Genomic DNA, 26,568 nt, shown 5'->3' on the forward strand with positions numbered 1-26,568 from the left:
AAAACACACACACACACACTTACACATAAACATTATACTACGTATTATCTATGGTAACTATCTATCGATCTATCTATATTTCGTAGTTGACGAACTTCAGTATATTCTCCCTCCTCATTTGTATTTAATAATTAGCACACATATCTAAGTTTGGCTTGTTCCTAAACTGAGTTTGCATGTCATTTTGGTTCTTAATGATTCTGTTTTTTTTTTTGATAGTAGCCAGCCTTAATGAATTAGATAATCAAAACCTGTTCCACATTTTGTTTTTTTTTCTCTCACCACTTTCATACATTTCCAAAATAAATTAAACGAAACGAAAAAAAACCAAAATCCAAAATCTAAAAAAACACACACTAAAAAAAACCTCAATACACGCAGATTTGCCAATTGCGTCAAATTTCAATACCGCTCAAAATGTAAAAGAAAACTTTGCCCCACTGTCCAGGGAGAATGGTGAAGTGCCAAATACTGCCACCAATGATATGTTGGACGGTGGCAATATTGTCAATATGATCATCTCCTTGTTGTGTGGCCTCTGTAATAAAGAGAACAGTGGTGGCCAAGAAATGTATGGACTAGATGATCAGAACAATACCACGCAACGACTGGTAGATCCCAACCGCAATGATGACTTCAATAATCCGGGTGAGCAACAACCTACGTACTTTAGACAAATTCAAAAAAAAAAAAAAAAAAAGAAACAGCTACTTAAAATTTCCATTTCTATTACAAAAAAAAAAAGAGATTTTATCCTTAGTTTTAAGTCATGGTGTTGGTCGTCATTATGATGGATGGTTAAGCTATGAAGAGAATAATGCGCGTCATTTCCTAACAAACTTTCGGTGATGAGTCCAAAAACAAAAAACGTCCGAAGCAAGCACGCAATGTTGAATGATGGAAATCTTCTAGCACTGGATTTCACTCATTCGCAGCATGTACCATAAAGCTACCCAGCTGCCACAACTTATTTTCCCTAGAGATCTTTTCCAACTATTTAACCTTTTTTTTCTAATTTTTTCATTTTTAGTGATGACTGCCACACCAGATGGTTTCTCCAAAGACATATGCCGTTCCATGGTAGCCATGTTGGATGTCGACAAATCCGGCAAACTGGGCTTTGAGGAATTTGAGGCTCTGCTAACGGACATTGCCAAATGGAAGGCGGTCTTCAAGATGTATGATGTCCATCAAACAGGACGCATTGATGGCTTCCAATTGCGCACAGCTCTTAATTCGGCCGGCTATCATTTGAATAATCGTATCTTGAATGCCCTTGTACATCGTTATGGTTCTAGGGATGGTAAAATTGCATTTGATGACTTTTTGATGTGCGCCGTGAAAATTAAAACGTTTATAGGTAAGATGAACATGCAAAACTTTTCAATTAGAACAAGTAAAAAAGGCGTTAAATTCGTCCGGGCCAAACTTTCGATACCCACCACCTCGGTTATATATGTAAACCACTTTTTGTCATAATCCGGTGAAAAATTCATAATTTATGACCCCATAGCAGCATATCGGACATTAAGTGGTATAATAAGGACAAGTTATTGTTCAATTTTGTAAAACAAAATATTGGTATTCTTGGTAGCTATATCTAAATACAGACCGATCTGATGATGTCACGGATGTCGACAAGCCTAGCATAAGTCCTGTGCCAAATTTCAGCGTTATCGAATTATAAATGCGCCTTTTATGGGGCCAAAACGTTAAATCGAGAGATCGGTCTTTATAGCACCTATATTTAAATCTGGACCGATCTACGCCTTATTGAAGAGGGATGTCAAAGGTCCTAAAACAACTCGTTGTCCCGAATTTCGGTGAAATCGGACAATAAATGGGCCTTTATGGGCCCAAAACTTTAAATCGAGAGATCGGTCTATATGGCAGCTATATCCAAATCTGGACCGATCTGGGCCAAATTGAAGAAGGATGTCGAAGGGTCTAACACAACTCACTGTCCCAAATTTTAGCGAAATCGTATTATAAATTTGGCTTTTATGGGCCTACGACACTAAATCGGCGGATCGGTCTATATGGCACCTATATCCAAATATGAACCGATCTGGGCCAAATTGAAGAAGGATGTCTAAGGGCCTAACACAACTCACTGTCCCAAATTTTGGCAAAATTGGACAATAAATGCGCCTTTTATGGGCGCAAGACCTTAAATCGAGAGATCGGTCTGTATGGCAGCTATATCCAAATCTGGACCGATCTGGGCCATATTGAAAAAAGATGTCGAAGGGCCTAACACAAGTCACTGTCCATAAATTTGAGCAAAATCGGATCATAGATGTGGCTTTTATGGGCCTAAGACCCTGAATCGGCGAATCGGTCTATATGGCAGCTATATCCAAATAATCGAAGGGGCTGACACTACTAACTGTCCCAAATTAGAGCAAAATCGGATAATAAATGCGGCTTTTATGGGCCTTCGACACTAACTCGGCGGATCAGTCTATATGGCAGCTATATCCAAATCTGGACCGATCTGAGCCAAATTGAAGAAGGTTGTCGAATGGCCTACCACAACTCACTGTCCCAAATTTCAGCAAAATCGGATAATAAATGTGGCTTTTATGGGCCTAAGTCCCTAAATCGGCGGATCGGTCTATATGGCAGCTGTATCGAAGTCTGAACCGATCGGGGCCAAATTGACGAAGGATATCGAAGGGTCTAACGCAACTCACTGTCCCAAATTTCAGCAAAATCGGATAATAAATGTGGCTTTTATGGGCCTAAGTCCCTAAATCGGCGGATCGGTCTATATGGCAGCTATATCTAAATCAGAACCGATCTGGGCCAAATTGACGAAGGATGTCGAAGGGTCTAACACAACTCACTGTCCCAAATTTCAGCAAAATCGGATAATAAATGTGGCTTTTATGGGCCTAAGACCCTAAATCGGATTATCGGTCTATATGGCAGCTATATCTAAATCAGAACCGATCTGGGCCAAATTGACGAAGGATGTCGAAGGGTCTAACACAACTCACTGTCCCAAATTTCAGCAAAATCGGATAATAAACGTGGCTTTTATGGGCCTAAGACCCTAAATCAGAGGATCGGTCTATCTGGGGGCTATATCAAGATATAGTCCGATATAGCCCGTCTTCGAACTTAACCTGCTTATGGACAAAAAAAGAATCTGTGCAAAGTTTCAATATCGCTATTTTTAAAGACTGCAGCGTGATTTCAACAGACAGACATGGCTAGATCGTCTTAGATATTTACGCTGATCAAGAATATATATCGGATCAAGAATATATATAGGGTCGGAAATGGATATTTCGATGTGTTGCAAACGGAATGACAAAATGAATATACCCCCATCCTTCGGTGGTGGGTATAAAAATCAAAAAGGGAAGAAAATTCACAAAAAAATTTCTCCGTATTCGCCTCCATACCTTTGGTATGTAAGACAGACCATGTCAGAATTGTCCTAAAAATCTATTCATTCATGATGGGGGAAGTGAGGGAATTTCTGTCCTTTTTTTCACTAGCTAAACTATTTTTCTTCTCCTTCTCACTTTCAGATATCTTTAAGGAAAAGGATACCGAGCATACTGAAACGGCCACATTCACACTGGATGAATGGATTGAAAGTACAATTTACTCTTAATTATTATATTTTTTGTAATATTAGCTGCAACAAAAAAAGCATAACAACTACAACAACTTATAAAAGTCCACTAATGAACAATTAAAATTGTATTTATTTCTCTTTGGAAGATATATTACACCTCCCTTACTCTTTTCCTTTTCCTCCATTGAATGATTGTATTGTTATTATATAAATGAGTACATAAATGTATTTTTTAATGACTGTAATTAATTGTATTTTTTTATTCGCATTGAAATAAAATGTTAAAAAAAGCTATTTACACTAAAAGCTTTTCAATTACAGGTGTCGTTGTCATCTTTTTATTTACATCTTTGGCACTTTGACCAGGGTACACTACCACCGTTACAAATAATCAAATGCAACACTGTGTTATGAGGGGAGACATATAACAGAAGAGGATACCTAAAGAAATCGCATTTTCACTAATTCCCCTAAAAAAAACTAAAAAACGAATTATTTGAAATTTGTTCAGAATTTTTGTCGCTATGCGGCATGGCGTTCGGAGGCGGCCGCATAGGCCCCTTATCGTTGAGTTTAAACTTTAATCGGACTGCCTTATTGATATGAGAGAAGTATTTCCTATTCCTAGGGCACTTTGTAGACGGGCCGTAGGCTCGAAATATGCCCTAAATCCGAGGGTAGTCCACTGGTTCTACAGGATTCTTACTTACGCCTTAGTAGTTTGGTGGACTGCAATGGAGAAAAAGTGCAACTTAAGGATAATTCAACAAGTTCAGAGAGCATGTTGTCTTGGCATAGGCGGAGTGATGAGGACAATACCCGTTAGGGCACTGAAGACTATTCTAGATATCCGACCCTTGACATACAGCAGCCACTGCGGCTATGAGACTTAAGGCGATGGGACAATGGATTGAGGATAGGAGCAGGTCATACCATCGCTGGAAGGAATGGAAGAGGTTTCCGATCGGATGCCTGAGACGACACTTGAGGTCGAGTCAACGGCACAGTCTTGGAGTGACGGAATCCTAATATTGTCATCTGAAAGATCGTGTTACACGGATGGATCAAAGCTAGGGGAGAGAGTGGGCCTGGGGTCTACATTGACAACCCAGGGACTGAGGTCTGTTTTAGACAAAAATTAAATTTGCCCATGTACATTCCGTTAAGGAACTGGGACAAACTTTTCCCAAATCGGAATGAATGAGGTGGTATGGTGTTAAAGCGACGACGTCGAGTATGACCATCTTTACGGACAGTAAACAGGCCATAAAGGCAATAACAACCAGGACGGTAAAACCACAAACAGTCTTGGAATGTAAGAAGGATATTAACGCCTTCTCTGAGGATGGCACCATCCACATCGATTTGGTTGTTGTTGTTATTGTGTCCACCTAAAAAGGAGGTGGCGATCCTCGTGTGATCGCCGCGGAAACAGGGTGTCCAATAACACGCCCTGTCATATCGAGCAACATTGGCACTCAGTATTTGTGCAAGAGCTGGTGCCGCCCGGCCTTTCACTGAGACTATCCGCCTGATACCTCTGATTGTCTGTGACTGCCGTTGCAGCTACTCCGTATGGAGCATTTCACGGACGAGCTCTGTAGCTCGCAGCTGAGCTTCTGGTGATAGCAAAGAACACCACACATATTAGAGCTCAATGTTCCAGCCGGTGTGGTGCTCACAGCTTTCCCGTGCCGGGACATCGTTTGGTTGCCGGGCCATAGCGGAGTACCTGGGAATGAGAAAGCAGACGATTTTGCATTGATCAATAAACTTGGTTCGTCCAAAGCCTTTCGGGTCGACGAGTCCGAGTTAAGGGGGTGGGCGGCGAATGCACATGTAACCCTGTGGAAAAGCGAAACGGTCGGTAGGACGACGAAGATCCTATGGGGAGATCGAAATCGTGAGAAGAGGAGGCTATTCCTGAAAGGAAGTAAGAAGGAGGTCAGTACAGCTTTCGGATTCATAACGGGATACATAGGACTTCGAGCTGCGCGCCAAGTGATAGCATGTGTAGAGCATGCGGGGAAGATGATGAGACGTTGGAGCATTTCCTATGTCATTGCCTGGTTTTCGCGGCACAAAGAAACCGGTACTTAGGTGGGGACGCAATAACAAACATGAACCAACTTAGGGGAGTGGAATTCCTAACTTTTTCTTTTTGAGATTACTTTATAGTTTTTAGAGCGCACAACAATCCCAATACTGGATGGATATGTTCATAGTGGCATGCATGGGCGGATTAATATCCGCAACCTCTTTTCAACCTAACAATAAAATATGTAAAAAAATTCAAAATCAATATAAAATAAATGTCAATTAAAAAAATTTTTCATTATTTTCCTTAGAAGAATTTTGTAAATTTTTCTATAACACAATTTCATCTAAATTATTTCTTTATATAAAATTTTGCAAATGGTTTAAAAATTATCAAAAATAAATTTTTTTTAATTTTTCCCTTAAAAATGTTGGTTAAATTTTAATAATAATGTTGCAAAAATTGTAAACTTTTATTTTTCAATTTAAAAATTTTGTGTTTTTTTGTTTTGTTGATGGGCTTTTTTGGTCAGGTTGAGGATTTTTTAAATAAAACAAATCGTTTTCATTTTTTCTCTCGACGTTTCGTTGGTTATTTTTTCCAACTTCATCAGGACAGAGTTTATTGAAGTTCCTGTTTAAAGTATTCTTGTATAAAGTATGTGTTTTGTATTGCTTAGTTTTTTTTTCCTTTAGACTTACGATTAATTTTACATCTTCGTTGAATTACTTATATTACTATAAAAACTGGACACCACGACACAGAAAATATAATAATATAAATAATTGCACTTTGAGGGAAGTATATAAAGTCTAAACTTATTACTAATATCACAGAACAGTCGTTTTCAAGTTATTGCAATGGAATACTGCAGCTTAGTGTTGTCTTTGTCTTCTTTGGTGTTTATCGACTCTTTAAGTCTTTGTTGAATCCGTAGGCTCTCTAATGTGTATCGCTTGTTCTCTATTTTCTCTCTGTCAAGTACTCTTACTGTCTTAAAGTTTGCCGCATGTCCGCTCTCTTTTATATGTTGTGCTAGTGCTGTCGATTGTCTCCCTTTTCTTATGTCGGCTTCGTGCTCAGCCAACCTAGTGCCTAGTGTGCGTCTGGTGGTTCCCACATATTTTTTGTTGCATTTTTCTTGTTGATCTCCATCACACGTAATTTCGTATACGACGTTGCTTAGTTTGAGTTTGTCTGTTTTGGTTGTTGTTCCTTTTTTCCTGAATATTTGGTTTAGAGTTTTGTTTGATTTATATGCTGTTGTTGAGTTTTCGTCAAGTATGATATTTCCCAAAGATGCGCGGTCGGTAAGCTTAGGGATGTACGGTACACTGTAAAATTTTTTCGTCGTTGATGCTTTTTCTTCATGGGGTCGTTTGGATCCGTTGGTGACGTCGCGAATTAAATTATTTATTAATGCCATTGGATAATTGTTCTGTTTTAAAATTTGTTGTATTTTATTTATGTTGTCTGCTTTGAAACGTTCATCGCTTAACAGTAGAACTTTGTGGATGAAGTTCTTGGCCGTATTAATTTTCGTGCTGTGTGGTTGCGTAGAGTTATAATTAATCATTCTTCCCGATGCTGTTGGTTTCGCGTACCAGTTTGTTATTAACGTATTTCCATTTCTTATTATCTTCATATCCAGGAACGGTAACTCTGCACGAGTTTCCTTTTCTATCGTAAATTTTAATTTGTTGTGATACGCGTTCATTAATTTCATTATCGTTGTTTCATCTTTTTTGTTTATCACCGCGAACAGGTCGTCTACATACTTCACTATAAATTTTACCGTTATGTTCATACTCTGCAGTTCGTCCATTACGTCGTCCAAAAGGGTGTCAAGTACAATATCCGCAATCGTTGGTGAGAGTGGGTTCCCCATTGGCATACCATAAGTTTGTTGGTAAAGTTTTCCAGCATACGTGAAGTAATTGTTATCTTTCAGGCAGAAATTGAGAATTTTGAGGAATGTCTGTCTTGGAATGGTGGTATTAACCCGAAGTGTATCCCATTTATCCATAATTTTCTTAATGGCTAGATATATCGGTATGTTAGTAAATAACGATACCACGTCGAAGGAGACGATAATGTCATCTTTATCCAAAGTGATAGATCCGAGTTGTTGTTTCAGTTCTAGAGAGTTTTTAACATTGTATTCCGTCGAAATTATAGTTTTTAGTATGTTTCCAATGTGTTTCGAAAGAGCATAGCAGGGGACGTTCATTGACGAAGATATAGGCCGGAGGGGAGTGCCATCCTTATGAATTTTCGGCAGTCCGTATAGTTCTGGCGATTGCGGTGAAATGCTGTCTAATTTAGTTTTTTCCCATTTTGTTATATGTTTACTTTTGAATAGTTCCATGATAATTTTATTGTTAACTTTTTGGAGTTTCTCCGTAGGATCCACGTCGATTGGTCTATAGGTTGTTTTATCCGCAAGTAATTGGTTCATCTTCTGGTGATATTCCTTCTTTGACATGACTACTGTTTTGTTCCCCTTGTCTGCAGTTGTGACCATAATCGTGTCTCTGTTTGCATCAATTATCTCCTTTGTTTCTTCATAGATTCCTAATATGAATTTCTCTCTGTCATCATTTCTCATGCTTCGCTTAAAATTCGTAATTCTATTAGCTATTTTGGACCTAGTTGTTTCTTTCTCCCGGACGTCATCTATATTCTGCACCCACTGTTCAATGTCCGCGATAAGTGGAACTGGTGCAAAATTGTCTTTGTTGACTGGGAGTGCAAATTTTGACCCCATAGATAGTAGCCATTTACACTCTGTCGGAAATGTTACTTCTGTTTTATTGACAAACCAATTGTCATTGAACCGTAGATTATGTTTCGAGAATTTATCCGATCTTATTTTATTTAATTTCGCTGAGTGTATTTCCTTTGTCCTAGTTTTTATATTCTTATATCTATCCCATTGTCCATTCTTGAAAATTGAGAGTTCCGTTTCGTTCAGTGTATTGCTTATATCTCCCTCTATCTTTGCTATCCCTTGTTTTGTTTGTTTTATATGTATGTGCGTTTCTCTTATTTCTACATTGAGTAGCTTTGAGTTTAGTTTTGCGAGTATCTTCTCTGTTTCTGTTTTTGTTGTTGTCAGTCGGAATAAGTTGGTGATGTTCTTTGTTTGATTGTGTAAGTGTGTTGGTGTTACATTTGACTTTCTGCATGTTAGGAGAAAATTGCTTCTCTCTGTCAGTTTCGCAAGCTTTGTTATTGATCGGCAGTATTGTTTGAGTACAAAGGTCGTTTCTGTGTTGTACTTACATTTTGTGTGTTGAAAGAAGTTGTTCATGTTGATGTTGTTGTTCGTTGTAGACAGTGTTTGTTGCATTTTCTGTATGTATCGGCAGGCCCTCCGAATGAAATATTTTGTTTTTGTGTTTTTGATGACCAATGTGAATATTTTATGTTTTTTTGTTTTGTTGATGGGCTTTTTTGGTCAGGTTGAGGATTTTTTAAATAAAACAAATCGTTTTCATTTTTTCTCTCGACGTTTCGTTGGTTATTTTTTCCAACTTCATCAGGACAGAGTTTATTGAAGTTCCTGTTTAAAGTATTCTTGTATAAAGTATGTGTTTTGTATTGCTTAGTTTTTTCATTTAGACTTACGATTAATTTTACATCTTCGTTGAATTACTTATATTACTATAAAAACTGGACACCACGACACAGAAAATATAATAATATAAATAATTGCACTTTGAGGGAAGTATATAAAGTCTAAACTTATTACTAATATCACAGAACAGTCGTTTTCAAGTTATTGCAATGGAATACTGCAGCTTAGTGTTGTCTTTGTCTTCTTTGGTGTTTATCGACTCTTTAAGTCTTTGTTGAATCCGTAGGCTCTCTAATGTGTATCGCTTGTTCTCTATTTTCTCTCTGTCAAGTACTCTTACTGTCTTAAAGTTTGCCGCATGTCCGCTCTCTTTTATATGTTGTGCTAGTGCTGTCGATTGTCTCCCTTTTCTTATGTCGGCTTCGTGCTCAGCCAACCTAGTGCCTAGTGTGCGTCTGGTGGTTCCCACATATTTTTTGTTGCATTTTTCTTGTTGATCTCCATCACACGTAATTTCGTATACGACGTTGCTTAGTTTGAGTTTGTCTGTTTTGGTTGTTGTTCCTTTTTTCCTGAATATTTGGTTTAGAGTTTTGTTTGATTTATATGCTGTTGTTGAGTTTTCGTCAAGTATGATATTTCCCAAAGATGCGCGGTCGGTAAGCTTAGGGATGTACGGTACACTGTAAAATTTTTTCGTCGTTGATGCTTTTTCTTCATGGGGTCGTTTGGATCCGTTGGTGACGTCGCGAATTAAATTATTTATTAATGCCATTGGATAATTGTTCTGTTTTAAAATTTGTTGTATTTTATTTATGTTGTCTGCTTTGAAACGTTCATCGCTTAACAGTAGAACTTTGTGGATGAAGTTCTTGGCCGTATTAATTTTCGTGCTGTGTGGTTGCGTAGAGTTATAATTAATCATTCTTCCCGATGCTGTTGGTTTCGCGTACCAGTTTGTTATTAACGTATTTCCATTTCTTATTATCTTCATATCCAGGAACGGTAACTCTGCACGAGTTTCCTTTTCTATCGTAAATTTTAATTTGTTGTGATACGCGTTCATTAATTTCATTATCGTTGTTTCATCTTTTTTGTTTATCACCGCGAACAGGTCGTCTACATACTTCACTATAAATTTTACCGTTATGTTCATACTCTGCAGTTCGTCCATTACGTCGTCCAAAAGGGTGTCAAGTACAATATCCGCAATCGTTGGTGAGAGTGGGTTCCCCATTGGCATACCATAAGTTTGTTGGTAAAGTTTTCCAGCATACGTGAAGTAATTGTTATCTTTCAGGCAGAAATTGAGAATTTTGAGGAATGTCTGTCTTGGAATGGTGGTATTAACCCGAAGTGTATCCCATTTATCCATAATTTTCTTAATGGCTAGATATATCGGTATGTTAGTAAATAACGATACCACGTCGAAGGAGACGATAATGTCATCTTTATCCAAAGTGATAGATCCGAGTTGTTGTTTCAGTTCTAGAGAGTTTTTAACATTGTATTCCGTCGAAATTATAGTTTTTAGTATGTTTCCAATGTGTTTCGAAAGAGCATAGCAGGGGACGTTCATTGACGAAGATATAGGCCGGAGGGGAGTGCCATCCTTATGAATTTTTGGCAGTCCGTATAGTTCTGGCGATTGCGGTGAAATGCTGTCTAATTTAGTTTTTTCCCATTTTGTTATATGTTTACTTTTGAATAGTTCCATGATAATTTTATTGTTAACTTTTTGGAGTTTCTCCGTAGGATCCACGTCGATTGGTCTATAGGTTGTTTTATCCGCAAGTAATTGGTTCATCTTCTGGTGATATTCCTTCTTTGACATGACTACTGTTTTGTTCCCCTTGTCTGCAGTTGTGACCATAATCGTGTCTCTGTTTGCATCAATTATCTCCTTTGTTTCTTCATAGATTCCTAATATGAATTTCTCTCTGTCATCATTTCTCATTTTGTCTAAATTAAAAAAATAGTTCTTTACAAACCAAATTAGATGATATTTTAAAATTAAAATAAAAGCCCCTTACGTACATATAACACATTGTTTTAATACGATAAATGTATGATTAGAACTCATGGAAAAAACATTTATCTTTTATTAAATTAAAATAGAAAACCAATGTTGCAGGCAAGGGATTTTTCTGCATTTTGTATCACAAGAAATTTCAAAACTAAACCACAAAAATCCCAATATACTGATGAAATTAGATGACCTAATAAAGCTCAGATACATAAGTGTGAGGGAAATTTTATTTCCATGCAAAGATCCGGGGAAACCCCGCTAGCCTTGCCATGGTTTTAGAATACAAATTAAAACGATAAAATATGAGTTGCGCTCAACTAATTGTTGTAAAAACAAAAAATATGTTTGGGCCAGGGTATAAAATCCATGTTATGAATTTATGCCCCATCATTTTAGGTGTTTTTTTTTTAATTTTTTCTGTATTTCCCACAACAAAAAATTCAACTCTTGTCGCTGCAATCGAAATCTATTAAAGTTACAACAAGGGATGCCAACTTTTTAGGTTACCAAAACCTCGAAAAGTACCTCCTAGCGCCAAACGAAAAAAATGCCTAAATGAACGCGTTTTAATTTTTCTTTGCAAATTTAAGGTTTTTGCCGTCGCTTTTTGTCACAGTTAGCATTATACTAGCCCATTTCATTTAACATACATTTCTCCTCAAACATTCTATAAAGGTATTGGAGATACTTCTCTCATAACAAAGAGTGTAGTCCGATTAAAGTTTAAGTCCAATGATCAGGGAGCACTTTTTAAAAAGTCCGAACAACACCTCTTCCTGGAAAAGTCATAGATGGCTAAGTACATCATTATGCAAAAATATGCCCATGAACATTCTGCTACCTCAATTAAGCTCAATGATAAATGGTCTCCTTTTTATAGCCGAGTGCGAAAGGCGTGCCGCAGTGCGACACCTCTTTGGAGAGACGTTTTAACATCGCGGATATCGCCAGCATTAGGATGAAAATTTTTTCTGATGTTCTCGCCAGGATTCGAAACCAGGCGCTAACCTCTGCGCTACGGTGGCCTCCACGTATATCAGTAATGAGAGGAAAACCCGGGAATAGAACTACACTTTTTGATGGCTTAACCAGCTGAACGATCAAAGCAAAAAAAAAACAAGTAAAAGCGTGCTAAGTTCGGCCGGGACGAATCTTACATACACTCCACCATAGATCGCATTTGTCGAGTTCTTCTCCCGGCATCTCTTCTTAGGCAAAAAAGGATATAAGAAAAGATTTGCTCTGCTATTAGAGCGATATCAAGAAAGGGTCCGGTTTGGACCACAATTAAATTACATGTTGGAGACCTGTGTAAAATGTCAGCCAATTCGAATAAGAATTGCGCCCTTTGGGGGCTCAAGAAGTAAAATAGAGAGATCGATCTATATGGGAGCTGTATCGGGCTATAGACCGATTCAGATCATTATAAACAAGTATGTTGATAGTCATGAGAGGATCCGTCGTACAAAATTGCAGGCAAATCGGATAATAATTGCGAAGAAGTCAAGATCCCAAATCGGTTTACATGGCAGCTATATCAGGTTATGAACCGATTTGAACTTTATTTGACAAAGTTGTTATAAGTAAGAACAAAATACTTCATGAAAATTTTCAACTAAATCGGATAGGAATTGCGCCCTCTAGAAGCTCAAGAAGTCAAGTCCCCAAATCTGTTTATATGACAGCTATATCAGGTTATAAACCGATTTGAACCACACTTGGCACAGTTGTTGGATATCATAACAAAACACGTCGTGCAAAATTTCATTCCAATCGGATAAGAATTGCGCTCTCTAGAGGCTCAAGAAGTCAAGACCCAAGATCGGTTTATATGGCAGCTATATCAGGTTATGTACCGATTTGAACCATACTTGGCACAGTTGTTGGATATCATAACAAAACACGTCGTGCGAAATTTCATTCCAATCGGATAAGAATTGCGCACTCCACAGGCTCAAGAAGTCAAGACCCAAGATCGGTTTATATGGCAGCTATATCAAAACATGGACCGATATGGCCCATTTACAATACCAACCGACCTACACTAATAAGAAGTATTTGTGCAAAATTTCAAGCGGCTAGCTTTACTCCTTCGGAAGTTAGCGTGCTTTCGACAGACAGACGGACGGACGGACGGACGGACAGACGAACGGACATGGCTAAATCGACATAAAATGTCGCGACGATCAAGAATATATATACTTTATGGGGTCTCTGACGAATATTTCGAGTAGTTACGAAGAGAATGACGAAATTAGTATACCCCCCATCTTATGGTGGAGGGTATAAAAAACGATATCGACGCCCCATTATTTTTTGTCAAATCGTACAATCGTTGTTATCTACTTGAATTTTTTACTTATTCCATGAACAATTCAAATGCTAAGGCACGATTTTTCGTTAAAACCTTACACTTATTTACAAAATTTAAAAAAAGGCCAAGTTAGTGATTTTTTCTATTTTTTAAACAAATTTTTGCCCTTATTACAAGTTTTGTTACGCTTTTCGCTTGTAAATTATTGGCAACCCTGGTTAAAACAATCCGCTGATTTAGAACACACACGGTTGCCAGATAAGGTTATAAACGGACTTAAAATGTCAAGACCATCAATAATATGAGTTGTTACCAACGGAATGACTAGATTAGTATACCACTCAACAGGGTTATCAGACTATATGTTCTTGACACTTTTTATATATCATTGGTATTATGTGTGTCAAAATTGCCAATTTACACACGATTAATCATTTTTGCTATCACACTAGTATGTTTATTTTTATATGATATAACCTAAAAAAGTGCTCAAAAACTAATTTTTATGGCTACAAATTATTAGAAAGTTGTTAGAAAGCTTTTTAAATCATAAAGTTGTGAAAACAATTTACTTTGCGGTTGGTTTCATTTAACAGACAACAAAAACAGCTGATTTTTTTATGTGTTATTATTAAGTCACATGTGTGCAACTTTAACAGTACCTAAGACAAGAACATGTAGTGTGATGACACCTTAAGTGTGCAACGCTGCCTCTTCTTATGATAAGTCTCTTTTTGCTATGTGTGTTTAGCTGTCATTCAAGCTATGGTGTGTTGTTGCACACCTCTAATATCATCAAGTGCTGTGTTGGAATTTTTCTGTAAATGTTTTTAGTTACTTTCGTACGTTCGGTTGGATAGCAAGGTCTGCTTACCAGCCTATTAGCAAATTTGTTTGTTGTGGAACAACAAATCATCCATACAGCACACCAACACCCAAAACGTATCTCAAATTTTACAAAATACGAGTCGAAGCAGAGAATCATAGCAGCAAAAGCAACAGCAACATAAAGAAAAAATATCATCAAAACAGACACCAAAGAGCAGTAGCAGTGTGGCTGGCCCCTTTTAAAGGCATTGAGGTATCATTACGCAATTTGCTCAACTACTTTTTGCGAGATTTAATTCTACAATTTGGAAAGTTGTTTGGCAGTCATTTATTGAAGCAATCTCTTGAGTAAAAATGCCTTGTCCTTTCCTAAATCGGCTATCGGCCAACTTCGTTCGAAGTTATTCGGAGAATTTGATGCAAGTCTATAGTCGCTATTGTCCCGTATTGCTAAATAATGGTCAGGCAATTTTGGCCAATGAGGATGTGGCTAGTGCCAGTGCCAAGGTCAATGCTGTAAGGACTTATGTGACTTCCAATGTAAGTCCTCAGAAGGAGGAGGAACCCAAAAAGGAGACACCTCTTTACGAGGGCTCTAAGGCCCAAGAGGCTCAAGTGGTGGCAGCGGCTGCTCGCAAGCCTATGGCAACAGCAGCCAAGTCTGGCGCTGAACAAAAGTTTGCCTATGAAAATTTCTTCCAAGAGCAGATAATGAAAAAGAAGCAAGACCACTCATATCGCGTTTTTAAGAAAGTCAACCGCTTGGCTGGTTCAGGCCTATTCCCCCATGCCTTGGAATATTCGACGCGCGAGGAAAGGCCCATTACGGTATGGTGCTCCAATGACTATCTGGGCATGTCAGCCCATCCCAGGGTGAAAAAAGCAGTGGCAGATGCCTTGGAATGTCATGGCTCGGGAGCGGGAGGCACTCGCAACATATCGGGAAATTCCATGTATCATGAAATGTTGGAAGCCCGTTTAGCTAAACTGCATGAAAAAGAGGCTGCCTTATTATTTACCTCCTGTTTTGTGGCCAATGATTCGACTTTGTTTACACTGGCTCGCCTTTTACCTGGCTGTCATATATTTTCCGATGCTGGCAATCATGCCTCCATGATACAGGGCATACGAAATAGCGGAGTGCCCAAGCATATATTCCGGCACAATGATGTGGAGCACCTGGAGAGCATGTTGTCCAAGATGGACAAGAAAGTCCCAAAAATTGTAGCATTCGAGACGGTACATTCCATGACAGGTGACATTTGCCCCTTAGAAGAGCTGTGTGATGTGGCGCGTGCCTATGGAGCCATAACCTTTGTGGACGAGGTACATGCGGTGGGTTTGTATGGCGAACATGGAGCTGGCATTGGCCAAAGGGATGGTGTTCTGCATAAAATGGATATCATATCGGGTACATTGGGCAAGGCATTTGGCAATATTGGAGGTTATATAGCGGGCTCGCATAATCTGGTGGATATGATACGCTCCTATGCCGCAGGTTTCATATTCACCACCTCACTGCCACCCACCGTTTGTAGTGGTGCCCTTCAATCCGTTGACATTTTGGCATCCGAAGAAGGTCAAGAGCTGAGAGCTTTGCATCGAAGCAACGTCAACTATTTACGTAATCTATTACGGTCCGAAGGTAATTAGATTTTTGCATGTTACACCATCGTCATCATCATCTTCATTATCATGCCTCAATCATGCGACATTATTTTAACCTTTTCGTTTTATTGGTTTTTTGTTCTTTTAGGTTTCCCCGTTGAGCAAACCCCCAGCCACATTATACCCATACGCATTGGTGACCCCTTGAAGAGTTCCAAAATATCTGACCTGCTCATGTTCGAATTTGGCCATTACATACAAGCCATCAATTACCCCACCGTGGCTCGTGGCGAAGAGAAATTGCGTTTGGCCCCCACACCATTCCACAATGTCGATATGATGAATCAACTGGTGAATGATATGAAGAAAGTATGGCAAATGTTGGATATGCCCTTGAAACCCGCCACCCAAGATCGTACTTGCTCTAACATGCAAAGAGAAAATTCTTCTACTGCCTTTGAGGAGTCCAGGAATGGCATAAATGTATTCAATTAAAGTTGTACACACATACACACATACATACACAAAATATAAAAGCATTCTTAAATTGATATTCCGCTAGTAGTGCTGCTGGAATAGGTTAAACAAACGTAAATGGTAAATGGGAAACTCATACACATCTATATTCAACCACACACATACACAGATACATTCTAAAAAATATGCAAATATACAAAATAATGGTATAAAGTTCAATCAATATGCATGACATGTTTTTGTTTTTGTATTTTTCCTTCAAATATGTGCATAATAATTGCCTTTTTGCCAGACTCAATTGTTAATGTCGTCGTCAAACGGAAAGTGACCAAGCAGCAATTGAACACGACTCAATGACTCCAAAATATTTTAATGTTAAATACCTATTTGTTTTATTTGCATTGCTTGCGTCAACATCGTGACATTCGCCACATCCGAGTTTTATTTACGAGCTTGATCTTTTCTTTTTGTTGTTGTCTTAAAAACAAAAAATCATAAGACCGACCGACCACATCAGGTTAAACCTGATTTCTTACGGTGCAGATAAACCAAAAAAAAATAAGCAAAACAAAAAGCCAAATGAAATTGCAGATAGAAACTGCCCATGTATTGAAATACTTTCGATAATGATTTTTGTATTTTGTACTCGACGTCAACGTGAATAATTCGTATGATAACAATGCAAACTCAGAGATTTCGTCAGCCAAACACGTTGGCATTTGGTATAGGCGATTTGTAGCTTGAAGAAGGTACAACAATGGCTTTAGTACTGGTACTGGTTCTTTTTTCTATAAACCTTGAAATGTCACATCAGAGATTTTTTTCAAAGACCAACAACCCACACAATTTAAAATTAACCTTCTGCTGAAAGTGTGTTTTGTTTTTCTATTTTTAAATGTGCTGTTATATCATATTCAAATTTCATTCCCACCACCACCTACCTCCATTAATTATGGAACACAATTTTGATAAGATTTTAAATGAAACAATTTCATATGGGAAACTATAAAAAAAAATGCAACTTAATCCAAAGCTTATCAATTTTTGGGCAAGTAGTGAGGTTTTGTATTTGAAGCAACTTTTTTTATCGTTAAAATTTTACGAGGCAGTTCCTCAACATGATTAGGCATTAAATAATCTATACTACGGCGGCGAATTGGGGGGAAATTTCTTACACATCAATAAGCGCTGTTCGATCCAAGTTCATGCTCAAACTCAATGATAAGGGACCTGCTTTTTATAACCGAGTCCGGACTTAACGCAGCAGCGCACAGTGAGGCAAACGGCGAAAAAATAAAAAATAAGTCCACAACTTTTCAGCTGAAATATCCACGCCACCTATAATCCATATCACCCGATATTTTGATATAGCTACCATATGCAAATGCAAATTTGCCCATGAACATTCCATTAAGGAACAGGGGCAAACTTCTCACATATCAATGAGTGCAGTCCGATTCAAGTTTAAGCTCAATGATTAAGTCCTAACGGCATCTCGCAGTGCGACACCTCTTTGGGGAGAAGTTTTTACATGGCATAGTACCTCACAAATGTCGCCAGAATTAGGAGGGGATAACCACCGCTGAAAAATTTGTGATGGTCCCGCCAGAAATCGAACCCAGTCCAGTGCAGCGTCATAGGCAGACATGCTAACCTCTGCGCTACGGTAGCTAGCTACCATATATGTAAATCAATCTCCAAATTAAACTTCTTAAGCTTATAAAATGCGTATCGATCGACGAAATAGTAGAGTGGATGTGGGGGAATTTAACTTCGTGATACACCATTCCGTACAGTATGGACTCATCTCGTCTGCGCCTTGCGCTAGTGACTAAAGCTGGCAAAATATCGATTGATATTTTTCCGGTGGCAAAACTAAACAAAAATATGCAATCCCACACTGAATGTATCCTTTAAGATACATTTCCCCTATAGAGGGCGCAATTTTTATCCCATTAGACTAACATTTTGCACCATCATTTCACTCATGACTTGCAACTGACTTTATTAACATTGGTTTTTTTTTGGTCTGTGCTTCTATATAAATCGATTTCCTGATTTTTACTTCTCATTTTCGTTTTTAATAGAGGTGATGGGAAATTAACAATAATATCGCTACTATCGACATTTATTATTAAAACTATTGAAAATATCGACTGTTGCGATTATCGATAGTTTGCCAGCTCTACTAGTGACCCCTACATGAGATGTATGGGGATAGCAATCAAGTCCAGTACTGCTTAAATGGAGCTATACAACGTGTACATACCACCGCACAGTGGGCCAAACGGCGAAAAACTGGAAATAAGTCCACAACTTTTTACCTGTTGATCTAAACGGTAAAAAAGTTCTAGACCTTTGTAGAGGAGGACATAGGCTTTTAGAAAAGTGGTGTTTATCTAGAGATTGGTATAGCTGCCACATAGAGCAGTCTTCAATTAAAATATCTTAAGCTTATTAAATTCAAATTTTCGATTTTCGTTTCCGATTTGGATGAAATTTAAAACGGGGAGTTTTTTTAGACCTATCTACAGCTATGCCGAATATGTTCCAGATCGGTCGAACTTAAGGTGTAGATCCCACACAAACGTACCTCCGATTTTTGGTATTTTTTGGCAAGCGACATTTTTTTGGCGTGGCAAAAGTTTATTCTAACCCACAAGCGAATCGATTAATGTTGTTGTTGTTGTAGCCACATTTTTATGTGAAGGTAGCGCTCCTCGTCAAGCTCCTGTAGGTGAGCAAGCTCGTTCCAGTCCAAATGACCGATCGCCGCGGGTGGCCATTGGTTATTAAAAGGCGCCAATAACTCGCCTTGTCATATCGAGCATCATAGGCACTCAGTATTTGTGCAAGAGCCGGTGCCGTTCGGCCTCTCACTGAGACTCTCTGCTCGATACCGCTGATTGTCCGCGACTGCTGTTGCAGCTACTCTGTATGGAGCATTCCACTATACGCAACCTGTGGACGCGCCCGGTAGCTCGCAGCTAAGCGGACCTCAATGTTCAAATCTGTGTGGTGCTCACAGCTTTCCCGTGCCGGGAATCGATTAATATTTTGATGAAGCTCCCATATAAGAGTATATTTCACAAATAGAAAGTTCTACACCGAAGTCTAAATGGAATTTAGAGTAGATAGAGTCCGATTTGGGAAATGTTTTTTATCCATCTTTGGAAATGAATGGAATTTTCTCTTAAACAAGGTATATTGAGTATATAAGGGTATTGATTCTTATTAATGAACGCCATTTTCCTCAAGTTCAAGCTCAATGGTAAGGGAAACCTTGATAGATAAGCAAATTAGACTGTTATCATTCTGTAAGTTTTTCTGCTCTTAGAAAGTTTGAAAAGTCGAATAGTGAAAATTAGCCACATGTGCTGAATATGTTTTCGCCTGAATTTCTTTGAAGGATCATTTGGTTATATTGTTCATATTGTTTGAGTTAAGCGCCAAGCTATTTTTTAGAACTTATCAGCAATGTTGCGTTGTTGTGATAGTCAACAATGAATTTAGAAATTTATTTAACTTTTTTTTTCAATTTCAGCCATAATACTGAAGCCCCCAGGGGAATTTAAATGATATACAACACTCATCCATCAAAGCGTTTAACACATGTGGTTCGTTCAGCGTTAATTTTTTGCTTAGGTATAGTCAAGATCGAAAAAAATCAATGATGAGGGATCAGAAAATAAAACAATGAGTAGAAGTTATAGAAGCAATAGAAAGTAAAATCACATCCGGATTTTCAACAACAAAATCATTGTTTAATCAATGATGTGTTCCGATTTCTAATTGTTGCCTTATTGCAAGTTATAAGGGTTTGATACAATTAGAGTGACAATCATTTTTTTCATATATACAAGTGACATTAATATGGGTCATTAGAATTTATTAAAGCTCATTAAATCATATGTTGGCGAACAAATATAGACATGTATTTAGAGCTCTTTTTTCACAAGTTGAATATAGAAGTCAGGCCAATCCCATGGCAGCCGGTTTCACCTAACGGATTGAACCAAACTTAAACTTTCATCGTCAGGGGCAGTCGCCTCAGTCTAAAACATACTGCTACAACAGTAAAAAAAACAAAAATGACGAAGCGATAGAAACCTTCTAACTTGGACTCACAGGCTATTATTTGGAAAACCTCGCGGAACTGGCAGTTTCTTAAATATTAAACAGTGAAGCCCTCTTCAATGTATATAATCATAAGCGAAGCGTACCGTAGTTCCTAAAATACTCACATATATTTCCGCCAATGGTCAGGCGAAAAGGCCACCGTAGGTTAGCATGTCCTCCTGTGGCATTGAACACCTGGGTTAGAATCCTGGCGAGACCATCAGAAAAAATTTTCAGCGGTGCTTTTCCCCTCCTAATGTTGGCAACATTTGTGAGGTACTATGCCATGTAAAAACTTCTCTCCAAAGAGGTGCCGCCCTGCACCACGTCGTTCAGACTCGGCTTTAAAAAGGAGGAGCCTTATGGTTAGGTTTGGTTGAATGGGTCGCCCACCAAAGGTGAGTTCACTCGGAGGCCAGTTTGGCCCATTGTGGCACACTAGAGAGAGAAAGGGAACAAAAAAGAAAATGTGAGACATCGTACTAGAGGTTATTTACGAATAAAAAAGACAAAGACAAAAGACAGGAGGAGTGAGAAACCCGAGCGGGAGGTGAAAAACCGCCCTACTAACGCCGGACCCTGTGCAACCTCCCAATTCGGAACCGTCCTGTTCCCTCAACAAAACTCAAGAGAGATACCAAACAAACCAGAGGAGAGATAACAGAGGTACGTTCGCAAGTTCACCCGGATTACAGAAGAAACGGCTCCCCAGAAAGGAGAGCCTATGTCTCTGCAGACTCGGTCAGGAACAAAGCAAGTACTCAATAGTCTCCTCCTCATCCTCGTCGAGGCAACTCCTACAGAAGTCATTGTGCGGTATCCCCATGCGTAGAGATGGTCGATGGATAAATACCCAAAATGTATTTACCGGTGAATTGGGTCTTTGTATATATACCTGATCTTTTGATCTCATAAAATCGGATTTTAGTTATATATAGCCGCTATATCGACCGATGTCCAAACTTAAAGTCTTGGGGCAATAAATTGGTCATTTGTGCGGTATCCCCATGCGTAGAGATGGGCGATGGATAAATACCCAAAATGTATTTACCGGTGAATTGGGTCTTTGTATATAAACCCGATCTTTTGATCTCATAAAATCGGATTTTAGTTATATATAGCCGCTATATCGACCGATGTTCAAACTTAAAGTCTTGAGGCAATAAATTGGTCATTTTCATCCGATTTCGATGAAATTTGGCACAGTGAATTCTGCTAGACCCCCATTTAGAATTGCGGTTCAGATCAAACTATATTTGGATATTGCTGCCCTTAGACCGACCTCCCGATATAGGGTATTGAGGCCATAAAAGTTCCATTTATTACCCGAATTCGATGAAATTTGGCGCAGTGTGTTCTGGTAGACACCTACCTATTTCTGTGGTACAGATCGAAGCATAGTTGGATATAGCTGCCATATATACCGATCTCCCGATAATGTTTAATGAGCTTACAAAAGTAGCATTTTTCCATTCTATTTGCATAAAATTTGGCACATCGAGTTCCGGTACCCATCTAAACCTTTTGTTGAATATCGTCCAGATCGGACCATATTTGGATATAGCTGCCATATAGACCGATCTCCCGAAATAGAGTATTGAACCCAAAAAACGAACATTTTTCATACGATTTTGATGAAATTTGAAACAGCGCGTTTTGGCACAACTCTAAACATTTTTGTTTAATTTCGGCAAGAAACGTATTTAGATATAGCTGCCATATAGGCCGATCTCCCCATCCTCGAACCCAAGACCTTGAGCGCCGCCATACTGTCCGCATAAATTCCGAATTTCGAGGGCGGTAGGCCCATTACCAGAATTTCTCTTGCATCTACTGCAATGGCACAGACCTCTGCCTGAAACACCCTAAACTCGTTCGGCAGTCTCAGAGACATACTGATGTTGAGTGCATCTGAGTAGACCCCCAATACAGTCCCTGACTCCATCTTGAAGCCATTTGCATAGATCGAGGTCTCACCCTCCTCAAATACACCATCCGGCCTCCATTCGTGCCTCTCAGGAAAATGAATCGCGAATGCCCTCACTCCAGTCGGCTCTGGTGCCAGGTAGTCGGAGATCCTAAGGGTAGTCTGAGATCCTATCAGAAACGAACTGTGGTCGCAATCATCCTCCTTCAGCATACCGAGCTCTCTCAGCCTAAGCGCGACCCTGGCGGCGCAGTTCGAAATATAGGCCCTAATGGGCTGCATATTTAGTATCGTCTCCAGGCCTGCTTGCAGTGCGGACCTCGGAGCCCCTGTGATCCCGACGCAGGCCAGTCTCTGGACCTTCTCGAACTCCTTCGCACGCGTATTGGTCTCACGAGGACCGTATACATCCAATAAATAATCTAGGGTGTCACCGCCCATCCCCACCCCCTTCCTACCGAACATCCTCCTGCAGGAGTAAAAAGCGCACATTACCTTACGGCTTTTTTTCCTCGGTGTTCCTCTTCCAGGCCAGTTTCGAATCGAGGATTATGCACTAGGCACTTCGCCTCCTTCGACAGCGGCAGGGTGACCCCGTCCAAGGACCGGAGTCTGAACTCCTGTATCTTATATCTACGCGTAAAGACCACCAGCTCCGTCTTCCCTGGGTTGGTTCTCAATCCATTACTGGTAGCCCATTGCGACAACCTCCTGTGAGTATTCCATGATCTCGCTGATCGTTGACAGAAACTTGCCTCGGACCAGCTGTACGACTTCGTCCGCATAAGCAATAATCCTCATGCCGCCCCCACCGAGATAAATCAGGAGTTCATTAATCATGAGGTTCCACATTATTGGTGAGAACACCCCTGCTTGGGGCGTTCCTCTGGTCACCCTCCTTATAACCACACAATCTCCCAAGTTTGCATTAATAATGCTGCCATAAAGCATATTATTTGTCCATTGGGAGATTAGCGGTTGGGAGCGGTGAATCGTCATGCGGTCCAGTGCGGCGACTATCGCCCCTTACCATTAAACTTAAACTTGAATCGGACTACACTCATTGATATGTGAAATGTTTGCCCCTGTTCCTTAGTAAAATGTTCATGGGCGATTTTGCATTCCATCTCATTTAGGACAAACTTCTAACATATCAATGAGTGCTGACCAATTCAATTTTAAGCTCAAATGATAAAACGCAATTTTCCAACTGTTTTGCGCACCACATTCGCTCTATGATGGGCTTACATCTTAGCTAATATCCTTACAATTTTCATAATACAATTCAAAGAGCTTTTCACAACAGAGATTCGATAACGGCGTCATTTATTGCTCTCATCTACTGCATTTTCAATGTTGCCATGGCAACTTCAAATCCTTGGCAGGCAATTATGCAAAAAAGTAAAGTAAAAAGAAAAGTACTATGCAGTTAGCTGGACAAGTTCAATAGTTAAGGACACCTTCAATAATAACAAACACAAAAAGAGAAAAAACGCCATGGGAATGTTTGATAATTTCCTAAGTCTTATCAAAGTCAATAAAGAGAAAATGACGGTGCTAGTTGTGGGCCTAAATAATAGTGGCAAATCCAGCATAATACAACAATTTAAAAGAAGAAATGAACCAAATTCTCATATATCCATACCTACAGTGGGATTTACACATGAGGAATTTTACAGTAAATAAAAAATTCTTAGCATTTTAAATCTTGTGGTGTTTAGTGCAAATGATTTTATGGTTGTTTCCTTTCGTTTTTAGATCAAGGAGTTCAATTTACAGCTATTGATATGTCTGGGGCTTGGAAATATAGAAATTTATGGCAACATCAGTTTAAAAATTGCCAAGGCATTATATATGTCATTGATGCCAATGATAAAATGCGTATGGGTAAGTGGTAGCTAGAGAGAAACTTAGTTAGAAGGCGTGTAAAAGCGTGCTAAGTTCGGCCGGGCTGAATCTTGGAAACCCACTACCATGGATTCTGCTAAAATATGGGAGTTATATATAGTTATAGACCGAATTTTATCGTACTTGGGGCAGTTGTTGAAAGTCTTAACTGAACACTATGTGCAAAATCTCAGCCAAATTGGAAAAAATTGTGGCTTCCATGGGCTCAGGAATTCAAATCGGGAACGTCATGGCCATTGTCTATTTAAAGGCCACAATAACTCGCCTTCTCATATCGAGTATCATAGGCACTCAGAATTTAAGCAAGAGCCGGTGGCGACCGGCTTCTCACTGAGACTCTCCACTCGATATTGCTGATTGACGGCAACTGCAATTACATTTACTCCGTATACAAAGCATCCCACTATCAGCAACCTGTGAACGCGCCCGGTTTTTCCCAGCTGAGCTTCTCATGATAAAGATTAACACCAGAACGGTCGGAGCTTAAAGTACCAACCTGTGTGGTGCTCGTAGTTATCCCGCACCGAGAGAGCTTAGATAGGCAGAGATTGAATAAGATCAGAGAGAGAATGCCTCCTTGGGGGACTACCTGTTTAACTCTACGAGGCATCGACTTCGCGTTTCTTAACTCCACACATAACTGCCGATCGCCCATGAAGTTCAAAATACTCGTTCGTTAAGTGTTGGAGATCGGAGATGGAGATGATGTTATTTAAGAGAGTGGAATATTGCTTTTGATAGATCATAGGCCTCGATAACTGGCCGTGCACAGGGTCTTCTCTGATTCAGGCCGTGGCTGATATGTGTGATGATAGCGGTAAGTGCTGTTGCTGTGCATCATTCACATGGCTCACTGAATCAAAAGCGTGATCAGAGAATTAATCTTGGCCAGGACAGTGGTCGCTTCATTCTCTGTCAACCCATGTTGTTGTTGTAGCCACACTTTCATGTTGAGGTGGCGATCCTCGTTAAGCTTCTATAGGTGAGCAAGCTCGTTCCGGTCCAAAGGACCGATCGCCGCGGGAACAGTGTGGCAATTTTTTTTTTAAAGGCACCAATAACTCGCCTTGTCATATCGATCCTCTTGATCGCACAACAGAAACGGCTGAACCACCACCATAAACCGTGCTTCCAACTCTTACTTAGTGAGTTGTAAAAAGGATAGAGAGCATTCAATCCCCTTCTTACCCTCTCCTCGACGCTTCATCTCCAGCTGAGTTCTTGGCAAGAATCACTACCAAGTACTTAGCCTACGGAGAGGGCGAGACCCTATTCCCTGATAATAGCAAGTTTCCGCCTTATGGAATAGGTCTCAGTCTTTCTGGAGTTTGTGACAAAGCCAGACTCTTATCCCCAAATTCACTTTTAGGAAACACATAGTCAACCTTCTTATCAATGTAGGGGACAGAAGGTTTCTAATATACTTTTGACATTGAACCAAAGGCAGCAAAAGGATTGTCGTTTAAAAACCTCACATTATGTTGTTCGACAAACAATCATTTGTATAAGTCCAAGTGTATTCCAACCTATCTTAAGATATTCTTTTCTTGTCGAGATCAAGATTGCAGCAAATAAGCGAACTTGGCAAATTCGTTTTATCTTTATATACAAAATTCCTCTATTTTTATATTACGAATCTCTTTGAAATCTCTACCTTATCTCATTCTAGTTGTGGTCAAAGAGGAATTGGACATTCTATTGCAACATCCCGATTTGATTGATCGCCAAATACCCATACTTTTCTATGGTAACAAAAACGACTGTGAGAACTCTTTGTCATCCGTCAATATTGCTGCAGGTCAGTACATTATAAATAGCCCACTATATCAAATTTTAATCCAATTTCAATAATTATGTATAGCTCTAGAACTTACCAAGTGTGATAAAGCCTGGCACATTTGCTCGAGTAGTGCTAAAACTGGCGATGGACTTGAGGAGGGTATTCAATGGCTAATACAACAAGTTCGTAACTCTACACACAGCAAGAAGGATAAGCATAAGAAAAAATAAAACCAATAAACTTCAAAATAAGAAATCCCGGGAAATGTCGGTTACACCAATCTTTTTATTTGCCTATAAAAAAAGAACAAGAGGTTGACATCATTGATTTTCTGGGAGCCAATTATTGCCACAACGTAACGTAGAGCT

General features: G+C 39.2%; 4 protein-coding genes and 1 long non-coding RNA gene across 7 annotated transcripts in view; 3 read left to right on the top strand and 2 right to left on the bottom strand.

The window, feature by feature from the left end:
• The window catches only part of LOC106082401 (calpain-A), a 63,840-nt gene extending 60,125 nt beyond the window's left edge, over positions 1-3,715 (top strand). For 2 of the 3 annotated variants that reach the window (XM_013244882.2, XM_059369482.1), the window contains 3 exons: positions 382-648; positions 1,031-1,360; positions 3,543-3,715. In XM_013244882.2, the coding sequence (XP_013100336.1) occupies positions 382-648; positions 1,031-1,360; positions 3,543-3,628 (683 nt within the window). In that variant the 3' untranslated portion in view covers positions 3,629-3,715. The remainder of the gene's footprint in view (positions 1-381; positions 649-1,030; positions 1,361-3,542) is intronic. The other variant, XM_059369483.1, reaches the window with a different exon arrangement.
• LOC131997814 (uncharacterized) overlaps positions 1-26,475 on the bottom strand; it is a 40,898-nt gene extending 14,423 nt beyond the window's left edge. Inside the window, exons 1-2 of the long non-coding RNA XR_009398436.1 lie at positions 26,295-26,475; positions 20,711-21,023 (exon numbers count right to left, since the gene is read on the bottom strand). This is a non-coding gene — a long non-coding RNA (uncharacterized LOC131997814). The remainder of the gene's footprint in view (positions 1-20,710; positions 21,024-26,294) is intronic.
• LOC131997813 (uncharacterized) lies at positions 9,124-10,828 on the bottom strand. Its single transcript, XM_059369484.1, has 2 exons — positions 9,261-10,828; positions 9,124-9,195 (listed from the first exon to the last, which is right to left on the bottom strand). The coding sequence occupies exon 1, from the start codon at positions 10,787-10,789 to the stop codon at positions 9,407-9,409; it is 1,383 nt and encodes a 460-aa protein (XP_059225467.1). The 5' UTR covers positions 10,790-10,828; the 3' UTR covers positions 9,124-9,195; positions 9,261-9,406.
• Positions 14,376-16,698, top strand: LOC106082402 (5-aminolevulinate synthase, erythroid-specific, mitochondrial). Its single transcript, XM_013244885.2, has 2 exons — positions 14,376-16,026; positions 16,138-16,698. The coding sequence occupies exons 1-2, from the start codon at positions 14,736-14,738 to the stop codon at positions 16,482-16,484; spliced, it is 1,638 nt and encodes a 545-aa protein (XP_013100339.2). The 5' UTR covers positions 14,376-14,735; the 3' UTR covers positions 16,485-16,698.
• Positions 23,964-26,455, top strand: LOC106082403 (ADP-ribosylation factor-like protein 6). The gene is made up of 4 exons (XM_013244886.2): positions 23,964-24,190; positions 24,271-24,399; positions 26,090-26,218; positions 26,282-26,455. Exons 1-4 carry the CDS (start codon positions 24,010-24,012, stop codon positions 26,428-26,430), a joined length of 588 nt encoding a protein of 195 aa, XP_013100340.2. The 5' UTR covers positions 23,964-24,009; the 3' UTR covers positions 26,431-26,455.
• Positions 26,476-26,568: the final 93 nt, after the last annotated feature.

Source organism: Stomoxys calcitrans, chromosome 5, assembly GCF_963082655.1.
Source record: "Stomoxys calcitrans chromosome 5, idStoCalc2.1, whole genome shotgun sequence".
Classification (NCBI taxonomy): domain Eukaryota; kingdom Metazoa; phylum Arthropoda; class Insecta; order Diptera; family Muscidae; genus Stomoxys; species Stomoxys calcitrans.

Bases quoted from the DNA above. Each gene is read 5' to 3' on its own strand.
- LOC131997813 (XM_059369484.1), bottom strand. From the start codon at position 10,789: ATGAACGTCCCCTGCTATGCTCTTTCGAAACACATTGGAAACATACTA.
- LOC106082402 (XM_013244885.2), top strand. From the start codon at position 14,736: ATGCCTTGTCCTTTCCTAAATCGGCTATCGGCCAACTTCGTTCGAAGT. The intron at 16,027-16,137 runs GTAATTAGATTT...TTGTTCTTTTAG, and splicing joins TAATCTATTACGGTCCGAAG to GTTTCCCCGTTGAGCAAACC.
- LOC106082403 (XM_013244886.2), top strand. From the start codon at position 24,010: ATGGGAATGTTTGATAATTTCCTAAGTCTTATCAAAGTCAATAAAGAG. The intron at 24,191-24,270 runs GTAAATAAAAAA...TTTCGTTTTTAG, and splicing joins TACACATGAGGAATTTTACA to ATCAAGGAGTTCAATTTACA. The intron at 24,400-26,089 runs GTAAGTGGTAGC...ATCTCATTCTAG, and splicing joins CAATGATAAAATGCGTATGG to TTGTGGTCAAAGAGGAATTG.